Source organism: Haliotis cracherodii, unplaced genomic scaffold (assembly GCF_022045235.1).
Source record: "Haliotis cracherodii isolate W230 unplaced genomic scaffold, xgHalCrac1.p SCAF_1, whole genome shotgun sequence".
In the NCBI taxonomy this organism is placed as follows: domain Eukaryota; kingdom Metazoa; phylum Mollusca; class Gastropoda; order Lepetellida; family Haliotidae; genus Haliotis; species Haliotis cracherodii.
Genome location: NW_027266264.1, coordinates 13,907,653 through 13,928,638, shown reverse-complemented (window position 1 = coordinate 13,928,638; position 20,986 = coordinate 13,907,653). Strand labels below are relative to the sequence as shown.

At 39.4% G+C, this 20,986-nt stretch overlaps 2 protein-coding genes across 3 annotated transcripts in view; one reads left to right on the top strand and one right to left on the bottom strand.

The window, feature by feature from the left end:
• Positions 1-5,697: 5,697 nt before the first annotated feature.
• On the bottom strand, positions 5,698-8,492 carry LOC139460097 (large ribosomal subunit protein eL30-like). Its single transcript, XM_071241695.1, has 4 exons — positions 8,385-8,492; positions 6,912-7,057; positions 5,969-6,099; positions 5,698-5,784 (listed from the first exon to the last, which is right to left on the bottom strand). The coding sequence occupies exons 1-4, from the start codon at positions 8,403-8,405 to the stop codon at positions 5,732-5,734; spliced, it is 351 nt and encodes a 116-aa protein (XP_071097796.1). The 5' UTR covers positions 8,406-8,492; the 3' UTR covers positions 5,698-5,731.
• A 163-nt stretch (positions 8,493-8,655) lies between these two features.
• The window catches only part of LOC139473287 (WD repeat-containing protein 35-like), a 36,282-nt gene continuing 23,951 nt past the window's right edge, over positions 8,656-20,986 (top strand). For both annotated transcript variants that reach the window (XM_071255829.1, XM_071255823.1), the window contains exons 1-11: positions 8,656-8,763; positions 9,266-9,383; positions 10,597-10,671; positions 11,916-12,008; positions 13,018-13,119; positions 13,407-13,486; positions 14,355-14,435; positions 15,509-15,674; positions 18,036-18,181; positions 19,531-19,656; positions 20,738-20,830. In XM_071255829.1, the coding sequence (XP_071111930.1) occupies positions 8,740-8,763; positions 9,266-9,383; positions 10,597-10,671; positions 11,916-12,008; positions 13,018-13,119; positions 13,407-13,486; positions 14,355-14,435; positions 15,509-15,674; positions 18,036-18,181; positions 19,531-19,656; positions 20,738-20,830 (1,104 nt within the window). In that variant the 5' untranslated portion in view covers positions 8,656-8,739. The remainder of the gene's footprint in view (positions 8,764-9,265; positions 9,384-10,596; positions 10,672-11,915; positions 12,009-13,017; positions 13,120-13,406; positions 13,487-14,354; positions 14,436-15,508; positions 15,675-18,035; positions 18,182-19,530; positions 19,657-20,737; positions 20,831-20,986) is intronic.

Here is a 20,986-nt window from a genome sequence, read left to right as displayed (position 1 = left end):
ACTAATGTTATAGCTGAACTAAACTGGATTTAGTTGAATAATTTGAATTTGCATCTATAGGAACATGTGTTTTGTGAACATCACTAGTGTACATAATCCTTTTATTATCCCTATTGATAAAGACTTGGACTACATTTTACCTCTAGTATACATAGTTAGAATATATTAGTGTAAGTCACTGAGATTAAATGGCATTAGATGCTGTTATCTTTGATTAGAGTCAGTAGAACACTAGCTGATGTTTGTTTAGTACTTCCATGATTAGAACAAAATCACTTGATTTTCTTGTAGTGTCAGAAATTTGAACAAGACGGTTAGTATCATTTTTTACCAAGGACTGGGGCCTCTAATTTTTTAACTTTTAAGTGTTAATATTTCTGAATCTGTAAATTAGGCTAAATATGTCGGTATCCTTGAAACTTGGAATGTTTTTCTTAAAGTTTGTCTTTCAAGATTAAGGTTCAAACCATGTTTCGCTTCATAGGTCAGATTGTTTATTAAGGAAGTGAACCTATTTTGTTTACCATTTTGGTCGAGTTGGCACTGAGTGGGTGACATTTCCTCTGCATTGTGGATTGTAACCAACATTAAGGCATTGCTGCATTTACATTTGACACATTTTGTTCTTGCACAAACATATGGTGACAGTATTTTAACTGAAATAGTTGCTAAAGCAATATGATAAGCAATAATGTACTATATGTCCATTACATTATCATTTATAGTAGGGTTTTAGTTTTTCTGATCATCAAAGGAATGAAGATCATTGTGTTATGAAAAATGAAATGCCAGAGGTTTGTGCCATTGAAAAAGGGTAAAGAAATACTTGTAAAGATTTTGATACATTTCTCCCTCTTATTATCATTATAGTAATGAAATAGTCCTTACAAGGATTATATTTGTATTTGGACTTGCCAAGGTGTCTGCTTTCTCACATTAGCTCTATACTGTGTCAGGAGGCATTTAGTGGAACATGCTAAAATATGTGTGTAACTTTCATCAAAGGATGTGAGTGACGTTTTCTTTTCCTGGACATTCCTAAATGATGTCACATGACATGCTGAATCATTTTTGTCATGTTTGGCTTGTCGGAGCATCCAGTCTTAACTGTTCTCTTATAACTTCCTTTTCGACGATATGATGTATTATATCTAGATGTGAAATCCAGCAGCATACATTTGCACAGCAACACATGGGCTATGTTCTGGTATTTCGGTACAAATTCTTTCTCAAATGTTTCCCTTCAAAATTGAGTGACAAAACTGCAGAAACGAGAAAGTGATTTATCTCTTTCATTGTTATCTCCCCTGTATCCATGACTACAAAATGGCGGTGGATACAGAGGTGCAGCAGGGTGTGTCATCCATCCATTTGATTTATTTCGGATCCTTCCTCCCAATATTTAATAATCCTGCATCAGCCCAAAATTCATGGTTTCGTCTGAGGCTAGAGGAGGTGCTTAAATAAAACAGACATTTCGATTGTAAGTTTCTGTGTATTGACATACCAAAGTGGTCAACATCTGAGACCTGTCTCTTGAGGCATTCTTCCTGCATTAAGCTGACATGCTGTGGTATAACTGGAGTAACATTCAAAGCAAACCAAACTCATATAATCCTGTGTATTCTTCAACCCAAGTACCCATGAAGAATATTTCTGCAGCATCCCATGCTTGTTGAAAGCGGCGACTCGTAAGAGTTGACTAATGGGGTCAGGCTCAACTTGGTTGATGGATGCATGTCTTCGTATCCCAATTGCGTGGATCGATGCTCATTATACCAATCACTGGATTGTCAGGTGCAAGGCTTAATTATTAACAGACCGCCAACATATAGCTGGAATATTGCTGAGTGCGGCGTTAAACAACAAACTTTGACCTAAGTCTGCTAGTCACAAGACTATTTAAAATACATTTACCACTAGTTTGAAATGAGCTATGGACTGTATGGTTTTGTCTCATGGTGTCTATCCCTGTAGTCACTGACCTTGCCCGGATGTGTTTCTGTGCAAAATCAAATAGACGTCTGGTTTCACGTTAGGTACAGCAATCATGTAATGAAGTTATGTTTTTTATGAAACAATCTGTACAGGTTTGGTGAACTTGTATCCGTGGTAATTTAAATACCCCACATCATCTTTACAATGATGTACTATTTCAAGATTTACTAAGCTCGGAGGTTGTAATGTGCTTTTTATTCATTCTCACCGATGTACATAAGGTCATAATAACATCTTAGCATTTCGTCTGATGCCAAAGATTAGCTGATCAGACATTTTGTACCTGTATAAATTTGAAAATTTGTTCTATTCGTTTAGGATGAAATACTGATACAGCTAAAACTTCGAAATTGAATCTATTCTGGCCCAAGTTCTTCAAAGAACAAAGCTGCAATATTTTGTTATCATTTATTACATCATTGTAAATTCATTTACCATATTTTCTATATGCAAATATCAGTAGATTTTCTTTTAAATCCACTGTGAATAAATAACTGAAGCATAGTGTTTCTCTTCTTTGTTATTCATGTTTTGCTCCCCATCAGCTATTCCAGATGATTGGCTCAGAGACCATATACAGTGAACTATGATTATCATGAACTCAAAGGGACCACTAATTTTTGTTCGTTATTACTGTTTGTTATCAACATATATACATCAAACAAACGGGACACCCTAAAACCGTTTGTCTTATCCGTCAGTTCATTATAAACGTAGTTTACTGTACCGATATGTGGTCTCTGACTGGCTCAACAGCCACTTTGTGTGGTTTCATGACAGAAGATATCCTTGCCTTAAGTGTTTGTTTGTTTGTTTAATGCCGCCAGCAGTAATATTCCAGCTATATGACGGCGGTCTGTAAATAATCGAGTCTGGACCAGACAATCCAGTCATTGACATCAAGAGCATCGATCCATGCTATTGGGATACGATGACATGCATCAACCAAGTCAGCGAGTCTGACCACCCAAACCCGTTAGTCTCCTTTTACGACAAGCATAGTCGCCTTCTACGGCAAGCATGGGTTGCTGAAGACCTATTCTACCCCAGATCTTCACGGATCCAGACTTAGTGACTTGACTGGAAGAGTGTTATTGTACCCCTATTATTGTCCTCACAATATCAACCACTGGTTTGTATGATGGCTGTGTGAAACAACACTTGTCACTCTTAACAAGGGAACTGATACGAGATGGTGTGAAATAGCATCACGTGAAGTGAACTAGGTGTTTGCAAGTGCTGTACTAAGCACCCTGCTCCTATATGAACGGCCTGACCAATTTCTGTGTATTGAAAAGATCTCAACGTAGTAATGCAGGATAAGTATACAAATGTAAACAATATTTAGATTTTACTAAAATCTCAACGAAAACAACATTTAAAATGACAGTCATACAGCAGCTGCCTGAATTGAGGTGGGGTAGCATAAACACATCCCAAATCACTCAAGTTCAATGACACCTCACTTAAATAACGTGTATGACTACCCCGGCTAAAAGACCTGCAAAACCTCTGGCGTACAGAAAATGTCAGTCGTCTGATGATGTCACATGGGATATGTTGCTATTTTTCTTGGATGGCCTGGATCAGTTCTTGTCGGTTGGCTGGAATATGTGAGTGAGTTAGGTTAACACTGCTTTTAACAGTATTCCAGTTATATCGCAGCATGTCAGCTTAATGTGGGAGGAAAGCCTGAAGTGATGCAAGTCTCAGATGTTTACCACTTTGGTGAAACCCACAAGCACGGGTATGGTGCTGACAAACCTAGAAACATAATTGGGGCAAACCGGGATTCGAACCCACAATCATAGGTTTTGGGCGTGCCCAAGGGACGCAACTCTGCACAGTGAATCGTGGCGCCTTAGACGACTGGGCCAACTGTGGCCCCTGGCTGGAGTATGCGGTCGTTTGTTCAGTACGATTCGGGCTGCATGGGGTCGGGTATTGCTGATTAAGGTCACCATGTGGCATCTGTTGCAGACATGGTAGGACAATTGGATGAAGAATGTCATCCATGTAGTATTGTACTGCTGAGCTGACAGATCAGATAGAACCAGCTTTCATCAGTGAAAACAACCCTCTGCCAGTCATGCCAATGCCATACATTCTCGACCCATGTCAATCTCTGACGACTTGGTGCTGTCAATAACTGTCCTCTGTAAGGTCTGTTAGCGACTAATTCCTTGAGCCCTGAGTCGCCTGGCCACTGTCTGCCACTAACCACATGCCCTAAGGCATCAGTAGCTGATGTCACTTTCAGGAATTGATTCCGGAGAGGGAAAGTATGCAAGTACTGGTCTTCATTGGGCATAGTTACCCTGGAACTGCCTATTCCAGGTCTGTTTGATGTCTGCCTGTACTCTTGCATCAGGTTAGTTACAGCAACACAGGAGCAACCCAAGGTCCAACTTGTTTTTGAATTTTAGCAATTTCATTTTTAAGTGGTAAAGTTTCTTTTGCAGTCAGAACATAGTCTCCCGTTTCCCTACAGGACAAGTGTATGGAGGTGTTTTTTTATGCCGTCTGTTTAGAATAAAAAATAGTTTGTTTCACTGAAGTTTACCAATATACTGTACTGGAGTAAAATTGGCAAAGCCAATTTCTTGTCCCCCCTCCCTTGATATTGCCTAAAGAATGGGCATTTTCCAAAATGGAACTCACTTTATGTCAGCTAGACCTGAACTCTGTTGTTACTCACTGGTTCCAAACTTATGAGACATTGGGCTGAAAGTCAACAGGTCATAAGATGGATAGAGGTATGTGTTCTTTGTGTCAATAAGCCCTGAAGTGGGCATGGGCTTACCGGTTATTTAATGCCAGCCTGCATGTAGAGTCTGGTGTCAAACCAGTGGTTCATACGAGTCGAATCACAAACCTTCAAACAAGTCACAGAATGTATTAATCCATATCCTATTTAGTCACCTTTAAGGACATGCAACGTGCAAGGGACTTGTGTTATAGGTTTTCTAAACCTGGAAATCAGCGAGTGCCAAACTGGTGGTCCTTTGACGAGTACCAATTTGGTGCAAGAGACCAAGGACAACAAGTATTGAATTTAGGTGAGGTGAAGGTAATGCCCCTCTGAACAGTGTTTTAGTTACAATACATCAGCTTGACTTGGAAGGAGAGACAAAAGTTATGGAAGTAGGAAATATTTAGAGGTGTGTTAAAAGCTACCAGCACAGTTGTGATGCCAAATAAACCGTGATTTGAACCATTGGATCATAGGTTTCTGGTGCGCCTTAGGGATGAAACTCTGCACAGCTCATTGCAGTGCTTAAGAACAACTGGGTCACACATAACCCCAAGGTGAAGGAAGTAAACTCCAGGCACCCACACGCCTGACATTTTAGCAGGACACATGCTACTTTTCTGGTTCAAATTCAGCGATAGAAACTGTTTAGTACACTAGTCCTTGTAATATAGTAAATCCCTAAATAATGTCACATTAACTGGTCCTTATGATACCTCAATTATTGGGCAGACTGCTGAGGTGAGGTGAAATGGGGTTTAACGTCGCGTCCAAGATTATTGCACTTATATAGCGACGTGCATGCACGCAGACTGGCAAGGACTATAGGACTAGTGCCAATTTCTAACGCTGAAATTCATGATTGCCAATTCATTTGGCAAGTTTTCCAAATATGGAAGCAATATTCCATTCAATTCACAGAACTGCAACATCATAAACAACATCTGTTTTGCTTCAACCTTTATTAAGATCTTTACATATCTATGAAGCCTGTTGCTGCTCTGTGGGCATGCTCCTGATGATGTCAGAATCACCTGAAAGACAAAAACACATTTAGTCAAGTGCTCAAAATGAAATTTTTGATCTACACAACATCTTTAATTTCAGCAATATTCCAGGCATATCAGACAGATTGAAAAGCATGGTTATGTATTAATAATTTCAACTATGGAAAAAGCTTTTGAAAACTTCGATCAATCAGTTGTCAAATCCTCCTACCTGGATCTGTGATACTGAGGGTGCAGACTCGGAAGTACTTTCCACAGGCTGTTCCCAGCTCAATATTGTTGCCGGAGTAGTGGTGAACGCCTGTCTTGGCCAACATAGCGTAGTACTCTATCTCACTCTTCCTACAAAGGAAACATGTTGCTATTAACATGATTAACAGAAGTCTTGTAGAAGAAATACATAATCAGAATGCAGAACCACCTGCAAAATTAAGGTATTAAACAATGTTGCAAATCATCATTCAGGTTGTTTGGCGAGTGACTACAACTGCTTTATGCCACTAACTCAACATTCATGGTCCCATAAATAATGAGATCATGCTGATGTAGATCAAACAGTGATTGATATGAGCAACGTCTCAAGGTATTGGGGTATGATGACATGCAATCAACCAAGTCACTGAACATGACAACCCAATCCCTTAGTCGTTTCTTACAAGCATAGGAATCCTACGCTTTCACAATATATCTTTAATTTACCTCCATGTTGAAAACAATCTGCAACACAAACAACTTTGAACCCTCGTTCCTACATTTGAAGCAAAACAAGAAGCTCCACTTACACCAGAGGTTGTCCAAAGCAGAATCAATCTGTGAAATGCACCTGGACATGTTTAGTCACTTGTGTTACAAACCTGTTTAACCAACTGACAGGAGCCAACTTGAGATATAAAGAAGACAAATGTTAATAAGGTGTGACTCCATCTTCACCAGATCAGGCTCCGAAGTCAATTACAAAACATGTCATTAATCATGGGTTTGACGTCCATATTGTAACATTTTCATACAAGGAATTTTCTTTTCAAAGATACGCATTCACATCACCTTTCACTCTTACAAAGTGAAATAGTTCTTAAATGATGTATACTTTACAGAAATGATTCTTTGGAAGAGATGCATTTGGACGAATGTGAATTCAGCTCTTGTTCACCTACCTGAGAGGAGGGGTGTTGTTGGCAATGATAACCAGCTTGGCCTTGCCACCTCTCAAGGTTTTCAAAGTCTGCTTGTAGCCCAACACATACTTCCCACTTTTCATCACCAGGGCCAGGCGGGCATTGATATTTTCTGCACTCTTTTTCTGTAATTCACGAAATATAATCAATCAAGAATACCGTGATTGCTTTTTACCCTCAACCACCCCTACAAGAAGCGGATCTTGCCACAACAAGGTAAGACAACTGTCAATGTCAAGCCTTCACTACAACCTCAGCAGAAAGACTTCCGCCCATATCCCCCCTCCAAAAGTTATATATGTATGCATTGCCGCTCGAACCTTTTAATTATATATATTTTTGAGGGGTACGAGCGGAAGTCTTCCCTTTCTGTGTACAAAAATGTACCCTAGCCAAAACCAGAAACCAAGTCCATTCCACTGTAGGTTGTATTGCACAATGCGCCTAATTGGTTCCATGAACAGTTACATGTACAACACGTCCTGGGCCTGTTCCACAAAGCGATCTCAGAGCCTATGTATGGAAGTTATCATCTTAGCTCTGATATCAATTTGTTGAACGGGCCCAGGACGTGTCGTACATGTAACCGTTCATGGAACCAATTAGGCTGACAATTATTGCCCTAAGATCGCTCTGTGGAACATGGTCCTGTATGCCAAACCTCAGTAAAATTCAACATGGCAGTGTGCATTGTATATTTTTCTCAGATATTCCACGATGCACAGCATTATCAAGCATCAACTAGACATCAGGCAAACCAGAACAACATGAACTGGTTTCGGAATATGGACTCATGTTTAAGGTACATTTCTGCGTCTGGCTAGGTACATTTTTTTAATAAATTTCTGTATACAGAAACGTAACTGGGATACAAAACTGTAGTACCCGTGCCGATAAGGACCCCTTCAGACCCATTTCATATGTTACTCATGACGCCAATATGTATGGACGGCCATTCGGTCAAAAAATACAAAGTTGAAAAAAGGACAAAAGTACGCAATTAAGATCAAATATTACGAATAAAGAACTTTATTGAAAACGTCCTGTCGTTCTCACTGACATTCTTTCGTACGCATTGTTCTTTCTCTTCTTAAAACGTCTTTTCGTAACATTAGACTATTAATATTGCGTACTTTTGACATTTATTTCAACTTTGAATGTTTAACCGTAGTCTGTTTGTTTTGTATTTTGACCTTAAGTAGTAACATTTAGTTCTTTATTCGTAATATTTGACCTTAATTGCGTACTTTTGTCCCTTTTTTCAACTTTGTATTTTTTTACCAAATAGCCGCCCATAATATGTTCCGATATGGTTGATCATAAGTCTTACAATTGACCGTAATGCACCAATCATAACGCCATTAGCGAAATCTTACTAAGTGACCCATGTATACTTCGGTTCTTTTCGCCACATGGCGTTGTGAAAGCAAACCACGTGGTCAACATGCTTACCGATTTCTTTTGGGCAACCATTTTCGCGGATTTTGTTGAGCTTGTCGGCTAACCCTGCAAATTAAGACATGGAAATAAGTTTATTTTGCTTCTGAGTTCAAGTTTTTATTCTGATTCTATTTCAAATAGGAGAACCGAGCTCTCTGAAGTGATTAAAATTGGCCACAAGATCACCTCACTACCTTCCTCGACGAGCACCTTGCGCTAAAAGGATGATTACCCAACATGCTCTGCGCAAGTCTCGCGAGATCTCCCATACATTCCTGAGAAGTATGGCGGCGTCCTGCAACATTTCTGTGTAGTGTGTTTGATACTTTATGTGCCTTTGGAGAAATAAGCCTTGACCACCAGCAATATGTTTGTCTATCTTAGCAAAAAGGTTTGTTTTATTTATTCCAAAATTAGTGATGTCAATAAATGTTTAGCTTCATTGACATTTCTGTTTGAGTCCAGAATCCGTTGCCAATGAAGCTGAGTTGATGTATCGTTAGCTTCTCATGGCAACTGACATTAGCACTGCATACTCTCCTGTTTTTCAGTGTTTAACAACAAATTAGTCAGTCACAAATTATCTTAAACATATACATATATTTTTGCGATGAATTCTTTATTTCATTGTTGTAACATCGAATGCAGTAGCAGCTTAATTTTTTAGCAACAAGTCCCTTGCTGAAATTAATCTAATGATCTGTTTTTTCGGTTATGATATAGCATGAACACATTGTTTCAAATCAACAATGAATATCATTTCTCACTGGGGTATTTGTGTTTGAGTTAAGTATTTTATCAAATAGTATCATGGGTTTTTAACATAAAATCTGTATATTATGATTTATTTTAACACCTAAAGGCTATGGTTAACTGTCTTTTGCGTGTTACAGATAGCTATTCCTAACAACACCCGACTGCGGTGTGTGTCATGGAACAAAGAGCATGGCTACATTGCATGTGGAGGAGAAGATGGTCTGCTCAAAGTGCTCAAATTGGAGACCCAAACAGGTAAACAATATATCTTTGTCCAAATTAAGAGTTTAACTAATTATTGATGTACATTGCGCATGGTATAGTATGACTCTATATTATAGCAGGCTCTATATTATTGCGGTATCAGTAAATCACCCTCTGTCTGCTCTTTCGACTGTTCACTTATGCAAATCTAAGCACAATATTTCATCACATGATCAAATACAGGACTCGTTGCGGTATGTCACTGCTACTCGTAAGTACACATGTAAACTTTTTTATCATAGATTCTGGAATGTTTTTGAAGTGGAATTACCCCTACCTACATTCACTATTGTTTAGAAAAGAATGCACTTGTTTGGACAATGCCCCTTGCCCCAACATAATCGTATGAATACTGATTATGCATAATCCCAAAGAGGAAGTAATGTAAACCTCATAATCCACACAAACCACACCACAAAACAGTGATACCGCGATAATAAAGAGTTGCCTGCCCTTGAGTTGCTAATGACAGAAACTTTGAAATCAGCATCAATCAATCCTAGTTGAATAAAAAACAAGAAATACTTTGCATATAACATGTTTAATATGTTAGTAAGCATTCACCATTATGATCTGTTATAAATTAACTACCGCGATAATATAGTGTGACATGCTATGTATATCCAACAATATTTACAAACACTTCTTCAACTTATAGTTAACCCTCTGTAGTTCTTTACAGTGTATTTGACTGTTGTTCACCTTAGCCAAAATCCTGATGGATACTGTGATTAGGTATAATAAGAAATAATATAATGATTTTATATGTATCATTCCTTTTTACACTATATCATCGGCCCATGAAGATCCGGGGTAGAATAGGTCTTCAGCAACTATGCTTGTCGTAAGAGGTGACTAACAGGATCGGGTGGTCAGGCTGATGCATTGATGCTTGTCATCGATCCCAATTGCGTGGATTAATGCTCATGTTGTCAATCACTGGATTGTCTGGTCCAGACTCGATTACTTACAGACTGCCGTCATATAGCTGGAATATTGTTGAGTGCGGTGTTTTAACAACAAACAAACAAACAATACACTATATTATCATAATTATACATAGTCTCAGTCTTCAATTATTTATTCACGTAAGTGAAGTAACAATACCACTTCATGTATATAATTTTTGCTTGGACTAACACCATGCATGAACACATGCGCCTATGTGAGATTGTTATTGTTAACACTGTGTTCTCTTATCTAGGGAAAGACATGAAAGTCAAGGGCCTGGCAGCTCCAAGCAATTTGTCCATGAACCAGTCACTTGAGGGACATAGTGGTGAGTAGAGTATCATCAGCGTCACTGGTTCAACTGTTGCTGCGTGAAATTGAACACATATATTTAATGTGTAAAGGTCAGTTTGTAGTAATGAACAGTTTAAAGAATATACTCTGTATATTTAATGAATGCAGTAATAGTACATACCTCCCCAAAATGCTTATCCAACACTCTTAGATGTTTTGCTTAGTAGCTACATTTTACTTTTTGAAACAAACTTATAATTTGAACATGATACATGTGATAGGTCCCAAATTTCATGTTGATTTCCTTGCAAATGAAAAAAACGTGAAAATGACCCAACTATTCAGTAATGCAAGAGATTTGTTTTAAGATAGCTTATTGTTTAAATGCCTTCACCCCCACCTATGATTCTCTGGCCCATCCTATAGACCCAGCTGCGTCATACCTAAAGACATTGAAAAATGTTACTTGTTGTTACCCTGTCTGGCGCTCGGCATTAAAGGGCTAAAACAAGGACTGGTTGGCTCAGAGTCACAATACTGTGTCTGAGTGGGGTATTAATGTTAAACTGCAGCATGGTATCTCAGTGAGCTAGCACTATAAGTCGGCATCAGTCCGGACTAGTAGAAGTGAGTGAGTGAATTAGGTTTAACATCGCTTTTAATAGTATTCCAGTCATATCGCGGCGTGTCAGCTTAATGTGGGAGGAAAGACCAAAGTGATGCAGGTTTCAGACATTTACCACTTTGGTGAAACCCGCGAGCACGGGTATGGTGCTGCCAAACCTAGCAACATAATCGGGTCCCAAGTGATGCAACTCTGCGCAGCGAATCACGGTGCCTTAGACGACTGGGCCACCCATGCCCCCTACGGACTAGTACAAGCAGCCACACACACACACAAATATATGCATGCACGTCGCTTTATAAGTGCATCTTGAACGCGACGTTAAACCCAATTTCACCGCATCTCACCATCCTATAGAAGGGATTAATTCAAGAATTCATTGCTATATTGAGATATTAAATCTGATTTTTGGTAAGCACAAGTATTAATTGTTTACCTTTGTCATTATATATTTATGATTTCTTCGTATACTGACACCTTTTCATTGACTTGCAAGAAACATGGCATAGTGACATGATTGTTTCATCTTTCAACAGATCTTTCTTCTATATCATGACAAAATTTGAAAATTCAGAAGGTAATTTTGGATGATGATCAGTCAATATCTTGGAAAATTGACCTATCTGAAGCCTTGCATTTGCAATTTCATGAAGGTGCTGTCCAGTGTGTGACATGGAATGAACATTACCAGAAGCTGACCACAAGTGACCAGTACGGCCTCATCATTGTATGGATGCTTTACAAAGGTAATATTACATTCTACTACAGCATTGTCAGCAGTAATATGTGTAATCATTACCTTCATATTTAGTATTTACTCTACAATAGGATATATGAATGTACTGTATTCAGCTTTTCTAACACTCTGCTTTTGTACTGCAGCACTCTCTAGAACGTCTTAGTACCATAAGGAGTGACAGATCATCCTTTTGCCAATCTCATTAAAATCTGATCATTATTCTGATAAGGTAGCACTCTCCATCAAGGTCTGATTAACTTTCCGTGGGAGATAATGCCAGGAGAATCATGAGATAACTTTGATATGACAGTGAAAATGAAGAATGCGGGGTTCTTGAGCCAATTAAATGTCAACTTGCTAAACTGATTTGGCTTCATTTTGTTACCACCTTCATTTAAAAAAATATGATCTTAACAAGAAGAAAATCTACCCAGAACGCACATGTTCTACTGATAGTATAAATATTTTGGTGTAAGATGACCATAGCCTATTTTATTCTCCTTTGAACTGCCCATTGATATTTGTTTTTGTGATACAGAAATGCGAAATTATGCCCTGATTGCTTCACAAGACTGTACTGAGATTTTAGAGGCCATCACACTGTTTGGCAGATCAGAAAGTTCACTTGATGTGACCTCCTTTGACAGAAAGCCATTGTAGTAAAAGATCTGATTTCTATATCAGTTGGCATCCCCCACTAATGCTGATACAATTCACCACTGCATCATTTTCATCACATTAACATGATGATACAGACTTAGTAGCAGTGACTGGTTGTAACATATAGGAACGTCCCCGAAACACCTGACATTCTACTAGCCTCGGGTATAGCTTTACCATTTGGTAAATTTGTGGCAGTCACTTTGCTATGTGAAAATTGATAGGTTATAATGGGATTGAATAATGAAAAGATTAGGCGACACTGATGTTCCTTATCACTCCATATATTTCTAGAATTTTCAGTTGAAATAGCACCCGATGTTATTTGGTTTGATGCTGAGCTGTGATGTTGGCAGGTTCATGGTATGAGGAGATGATAAACAACAGGAACAAGTCTGTGGTCAGGGGAATGAAGTGGAATGCTGATGGACAAAAGATCTGTATTGTGTATGAAGATGGTAAGATGATGATGATGATGATGATGATGATGATGATGATGATGTCCTTAGATGTCTCACAGTTTCAGCAATGTTGGAATTATGCATGAAAGTCATGGGGTCCTTGTCATTTACCTGTTGTTAGTTAGAGGTTACATATTTACTTGTCTCTACATTCAAATACCGGTACTATAGGAGCAATCCTTAATGATGCCAGGACTTCTTTGAAATGGTTACCATTTTTATGGACAAATAAGAATAATTTCAACATTTACAACGTATGTGATAAAGGCAGGGGTCTGTTTCAGGTGCTGTGATTGTTGGGTCTGTGGATGGTAACCGCATCTGGGGGAAGGAACTGCGAGGGTTGCAGCTGGCTTGTGTTGAGGTGAGATGGTCACTGTGTTACATTGTACAGCACCTTGGAGACATGTCAGTACACGTTCCATAGTTGAAATGTGGTCACCGAATATAACTTTCCAATTTAGCCGTGATGTCAGACCATTGTCACAAGCACCCTAACTGTAATATTCATTTTATAACCTTGCTTCACAAGAGTCAAGATCATGGGTACAAATGTACTTTTGTTTGAGAGCTCTGTTTCAGCAGTTAAATAGAAATTATTGACGATGATTAGTTGGATGTTTTTGTCAGTGGTATTGTGTGAACCTTTGTTGAGTATAATACATGCAAACTGTTTGTTGCCAGAATCATGCACACAAGCCCCTATGTAAACTTTATAGGAAATAGGCAATATTTATTGAGCAATAAGGCAATGCATCATATAAGTAGTAGTTCAGCTTCAGTTGCATGTTTATTGGATATAACAGGATACCAAATTTTTCAGATTGGTTTATTGCGCTGATCACATTACATATGATATGATAATACTTTGTATTTACATTCGACCGCCTCCGTGGTCTAGTGGTAGAGCGTCCGCCCAAAAGACGTTAAAAGATGGTACTTGTTGTTACCCTGTCTGGCGCTCAGCATTAAGGGGCTAAAGCAAGGACTGGTCAGCTCGGAGTCAGTATACTGTGTCTGAGTGGGGTATTCATGTTAAACTGCGGCATGGTATCTCAGTGAGCTAGCACTTTAAATCGGCATCAGTCCGGTCTAGTACAAGCAGCCACACACACACACACACACATGCATGCATGCACGTCGCTATATAAGTGCAATAATCTTGGACACAACGTTAAACCCAATTTGACCTCACCTTGTATTTACATTCACAATAACTACGTTTGTTTCAGTGGTCCCCAGATGGCAAGAAGATCTTATTTGGAATGTTGAATGGAGAAGTTCATATATTTGACAACACTGGCAACTTCATTGTGAGTCTGTGCTATAGCCGGGGAAAGTAGAACTATATCAAACACTGTAACAAGAAGCGTTCCTCATATGTTGTATCATGATGCCATAACATGCCAGAGTGGCACCGTGTCTGTCTTGGGGCCATGGGTTCACCCTGATTATAGTTCTAGGTTCGTGAGCTCGCGGGTTTTACAAAAATGGTAAACATCAAAGACTTGCATCACTTCGGGATTTCCTCCTGCATGTAGGTGTAATGCTGGTCAAAGTGGCGTCAAACTCACTCGCTCATGTCTGTCACAGCTGTTTTAGTTCACATAGAAAAAGAATGGTATGGAAAATTACTGACAACATTTGGTATTTACAGCGTCGATGAGCATGTGGTTTTAGATAGACATTCCTTTATCATAAATGTAGACATTTGTGGTGACCTTGACATCCTTGCAGGGAAACTTGTTAAGATACTTCCGATACCCTCAGGGTTAGAAATTAAGGGACGCTAATACGCAAAATGTGTCTTAATTTATGATTTTGTGTCTATAAATAAAATTTAAGACCATTTTTTATTGCGTCTTGCTTTTTTCCGTTTCACAATTGGTTGAGAAATACCTAGATTTCTAAATTCACTGTGATAACTTTTGATTTCGCGAAGATTTTCCTTGATTTGTTTACCTCCAATTTAGAGTTACCTCCCCATTCGCGTTTCCCGGAAAACGTTTACTTCCTTTCTTTCCGTTCAACTTATGTGAACGCGGACTATCCCAAGCTCTTTTTGACCAATGAACATATAGCACGGCGATTAATATTATGCACATGACGTATGTCTATTTTCAAGAGACCAATCAAATGCCGTAAAAACTATGTCATCGGTAATTTATTCAATTGACCCAAGGTGGTTTCTTTTTTTAGATGACATACCATCCTGGAGAGTTAGTTATCTGCTGAAAAACAAGTTCCTGTAAACTGTATCGGTTTTATGACAATCCATGTATATGTGAAAGGGTATGGATGCTATTACACTGAATTACTTAAGTATAGAAGTGATTGCTGTTTTCATCCTCTGCTATGTATTTATCTCCCCTTGTCAATATTCCAGACCAAGCTCCAGGTGCACTGTCTGTCGAATGTGACCGGTGCCATCCACATCGCTGGACTGCAGTGGTATAATGGACTCAACGGATATGTGGAGGCAAACTGCCCATGTTTTGCGCTCTGTTTTGACAATGGTCGCTGTCAGATAATGCGACAGGAAGTAGATGAAAGTAAGTACCAATCAGCCACACACGATTATGTCTAAAATGATGTACGGAATATTGAATAGTAATAATGAAATTCATTATGGATACTAAAGCCAGAAAATGTGTTGTTATTACAAATTCTAATGGTAGGACTAAATGGATTTGCCTCCAGATTGTCTGCGTGTATGATGTGCATCGCCTTGTACAGAGCTGTGCATAATGTGTGAGGCAATACAGGAGTCATGTGTAGTTATCACAAACAGTTTGAATATTTTGTAATTATTTCTACTGATACAAATTGTGTTTTACCTTACCTGACGCTACACAGTACTTTGGCTTCCCAACATATACAAACAGAGAGACAGTTGAAACATACTATAAAGCCTGTGCCCCCATACCCCAGAGTGATACACCTTGGCCTGTGCTCCCTTGTATTCTTCTGTCTGCCTAAAATGACAGACATGCTAATAAGGAGAATGTTACCTTCAATTTTCTTGGTTTTCTTGAAGTTTTTGTGGTGTTTATCCAGTATATCCTTCCCCAGGAAATATATTCTACTTCTTTGCAATATATTCCTGCTTTTTGCCGTTTATTTATGTAATTTATGGCGCCAAAGTAACTTAGCACATCTTCGTGTCATGGTCGTCACCCCATCCCTTGAATATGCCAACCGGGGTTGCTGATCATCTGCCCTGCCCTTTGCTAGGACAAGGTGTTTTTCCCACAGATGGACTGTCCAATCCCTGACTCTGGTGCGGTTTCTCCTACCATGCGACCAGTTGGTCACCAACATGTTGTTCTCCTTAGACAATGCTTTTGCTATTCTTCCCGTCCGACCATCCATTGTTGACTCCTCTCCAGCTGTGGACGACATGCGCTTGCTAATGGGGACTTCCATTCTGAGTTCGTTTCTGCTCATGTTAGAGTCTCGTCTTTCCTGCATGGTCTTTGCTCTCTGACGCGTCTTCCAGCCACTATCCGTGGCGGCCTTTGTGTACTAGGCTCTCCAGGACTTCATGTACGTGAGTCCTTCAGATGCCAATCAGCAGTTACCGCACCTGGCCACCTATATTCAGTACTCAACTGGGGTCTCATCCACTCGCTTCCTCTGCGATGAAATATCACTCCGGTGTAGGCCACCGTCCTGTAGGTGGGTGACTACCTGATGTTTTTACCCAGGAATGTCCTTTGCTGGTTCCACCATTGCTACTTGCTTGCCTCGCGTCCTTCCGCTCCTTGATAGCCGGAGGTACCTGCCTTGCCTCAGTGCCAGAACTCTTCACCTTCATCAGGGTTCAAGCTGGAGACCCAGAAAGAGAAGTTCCGTTCTCCAGCTGAAGACCTTAACAGGATTCCAGGGTTTTATGTCAAGCATCCTAGGATGCACTTGCACCTGCTTCCATTGAGGTTCTCCACGTCAACACTTGCCTCCTACTGGCCCTTTGCCATGGCGTCCAGGGTTGAAGCTCTTCGCGCTCTTGATATGGCCTGTTGTAGGTTTGACCAGTGGACCCACAGACAAGTCCACATTGGTCTTTCCTGGGATTTCCATGGCAAGCGCCAACTGCCGGGTTAACCGGGTCGTGCTTATCACTGTAAGCCTGCTTTCCATGTCAGTTGATTAAAGCACTGTGTAGCGTCAGGTAAAGTAAAACATCGGATAAAGGCAATGTTTTTATACTTACCTGATGCTACACCTTCATGCCTACCCGGACTTCGTCTGGCTCCACTGCCTTACCCTCCCGGCACCACTGTCTACGCTGTGCCTGCTGCCATACAGTGAAGAGTATGAGGGAGCATGGGCCAAGATGGATAACTCTGGGGTATTGGGGCATGGGGTATATAGTCTGTTTCAATTGTCTCTCTGATGAAGTACTGTCTGCTGGTAAAGGTATCCCTTCCTTTACCAGCAGACAGTACTGGAGCAGAGGAACAGTTGAAACTAAAGCACTGTGTAGTATAAATCTATGAAAACATGCATTTATCCCAAAATGCTCATTTTTAACTCCACGTGCAACTTGTGTAGCATTTTCATACCTTTGAACTAGGATAAGAATGTTATTTAGGACATCACATTTCTACCATCAAATGTGGCAGTGGTATCAAATCTTTTAAGCATACATTTCTGTGTTACCCAGTTATATCTTCATGATTTTGTTGTGAACTTTCTCGACACAGTTGTTACCAAACCTTCATTTGGAAAGTAACGTCACAATCACCAGAATTTCCCCCACATGAGTATAATGCGACTGGACATGCATTTTATTGTCATATAATTCAAATAGTCAAGGATAATATCAGATGTAACTTCATGTAAGCATTACATTGTGTTAGATACTGGTCTTGTACTAAGCAAGGATTGCTGACAATGTATTTGTGTTGCAGATCCTATCCTGATCGACACTGGTATGCATGTAGCTCAGATAGGTTGGAACCACTCGGGGAATGTGCTGGCGGTAGCTGGCTCCCAGCATGCAATGGGACAGGATAAGGAAGTCAATGTTGTGCAGTTCTACACACCGTTTGGAGAGGTAGATGTCATGTCTTTACAATCCATTGTGTTAACACAAGACATTTCAAATAAATTTGTTAATATTAGGATTGACATTGTACTTAATCATATTTATTGTGTTTATTTGCATTTCACATTGATTAATTATTTTGTAATTTTTTAACAATTTTATTTTTCATGCAAATTTTATACATGTGTGATCAAAGTTAATTCATAATGCCTGGCAAAAGTTATGTTTACAAACGATAATTCTATTTATCATATAATGGGTAGGTTTCTCGGCAGGATAAAGCCAACGGATAAAAACGATATCCGTTGAGGTCATATGCGGATAGAGATGCAAATATCAAAGGTCAAGTAGGGACTACTTTCACTGTTTATAAACAAACATGGCGTTGCCCTTGTCATTTGGCGATCGAGTCAGAATTAACCACCGGGAATCTGGATAAACTAAAGAGAAAATTGCTTTCATTATCAAAAGAACAGTCTAATATACTGAAAATCAGTGTCTAACTGTGACGTAGCTAAGGCATTTTATAAGTTTTGGAGATATAAATTTCGACACAATTTTGCGAGGGCACGAGGCCTAGCCAAGCGGGATCAGTAGCCATATCTGTGCTTGTAGACCTCTGCGGCTTGAACCTTTCTCCACAAATTAAAATAGTTAGATTTGGATGAAATATGTTTAAATTGTTAGCTTGTTTCGTTTTGTCGCTGTGTGTACATCGGACTACACTTCTTAACGTTATGACAGGACAGACCGACTGTCAACAACATCTGACCAAGGCTCGCTATATACAATGTTTATTCCTAATGCAGGATATTTACCATCCCCAAACACACTCGCGTGATAACCTCTATATATATTAAATTGGTTACTGACTGTACAAAATGGTGCATTATAAACAAAAAACTAGTTGTAGGCCTATGTCAAATAAACTGTTTTAAACTGCAGACAGTTTCATTGTGCTTCCCTGACTGTTGGCAACTGTGTGATTGTCATAAAATATAGTTTTGCGTTACTTTGTGAAGTCATTTCACCCAGACATCCAGGACGAAACATTTAATTCACTTTGCAGAGTTGAGTCCCTTAGATGTGCCTGGAACCTATGATCATATGTTTGAATCCCAGATTCACCCTGATCCTGTTTCAAGGTTTCTCAGCACCAAGAGTGGTAAACCTCTAAGACCTGCTAAGTGCATCAGTTCTGGCTTTCCCCCACATCAAACTGACATGCTGTGGTATATCGTAATCTTATACTGTTACAGCGTTGTTGAACCAGATCACTCACTCACTTATCCAGCCTGTGTAGTGACATATCTGGGTTTGTAATGAATAAGAAAATGATATGTGATGGGTATTTGCAGCACCTGCGGACACTGAAGGTTCCGGGCAAGCAGATGTATGCCTGCTCCTGGGAGGGAGGCAGCTTGAGGATAGCACTGGCTGTCGACTCCTTCATCTACTTCGCCAACATCAGACCTGACTACAAGGTCATTCAATCAACTTTTTTTCTCATTGAGAATCTTATGTTAATCTGTTTATTTCAATTTACTTAGTTTGTCATGTTTATGGATCAACTTCCCCAAAAGTTACATATGCAAAATATATTTAAGTTTGGAGAACACTCTTTTACTTCTTGTCTGTGTCTGGTAACTGAAGGGAAGTTTGTTAATAATTTTACAATAGCTAATGTAAACATGCATTTAGAAATCATCCTCGTCTTAAAATGTACAAATAAACAATGGGGTAAATAAAGCCATGTGCATCAGAACAGCAATATACCTGTAAGAATAAGCATGATATAATGAATAGATAACACTTTTTATGGGTTGCATCTACTTTTATCCTTTGTCACACCATTTCAGAGCTACTTCTTGCTCCTTCATCAGGTGGGGTGGTCGGGTAGCCTAGTGGTTTAAGCATTCGCTCGTCACGCCGAAAACCTGGGTTCGATTCCCGACATTGGTACAATGTGTGAAGCCCATTTCTGGTTTCCCCCGCCGTGATATTGCTGGAATATTGTTAAAAGCAGCGTAAAACCATACTCACTCACTCATCAGGTGAATGATTCATCAGGTGTCAAAGAATAAAAGAAGTTGCTATCCATAAAAAATGTGATGTATTTATGTACTCCCAACTATTAATGCATATCAAAGACTTCATTCACTTTTTGAGTTTATGAGTAGGTCATGCCTGCATTCAATTAATAAAGAACCATAACTGAACACACAGATACTCAATCAGAAATGGCTGCTTTGGGTAATTACTTAGTGTTGTTATCTGTTGTTTATAATCATGCATATTTATATACATACAACTCAAAAGTAACTGGGTATTGGTGATATATTTTGCGTGTTTTATGCAGATATGCTCTGATATTTCCCATTCTTGGTCAGGATGTTGGACACATGTGTGTTATATATGATGGAGCTGTATGTGTGTGTAATAGTGGGGGTACTGCTCCAACACTGAGGTGTGTTATATATGATGGAGCTGTGTGTGTGGTGTAGTAGGGGTACTGCTCCAACACAGTGGCGTGTTATATATGATGGAGCTGTGTGTGTGTTGTAGTGGGGGTACTGCTCCAACACCGTGGTGTACTCTTTCACCAAGCCGGACAGACTGGAGCACTGCGTCATCTTCTGGGACACAAAGAACAATGAGGTAAAACCAAGAAAATAAATTGCCTCCCCTTATAAATAATTTAACTAATTCCCTGATTAATTATGAAATAGTATAACCTGTAGGGTTCTGCTCAGGGGTATGTACAGTAAACTCAATTTAAAACAAACTCAAAGGGATGTTAATTCCGTAGTTCGT

Excerpts from the sequence above, each read along its gene's own strand:
- LOC139460097 (XM_071241695.1), bottom strand. The coding sequence starts at position 8,405 with ATGGTTGCCCAAAAGAAATCG. Across the intron at positions 6,100-6,911 it reads AACAACACCCCTCCTCTCAG|GAAGAGTGAGATAGAGTACT; the intron begins GTAGGTGAACAA and ends TTTCCTTTGTAG. Across the intron at positions 5,785-5,968 it reads CCTCAGTATCACAGATCCAG|GTGATTCTGACATCATCAGG; the intron begins GTAGGAGGATTT and ends TTTGTCTTTCAG.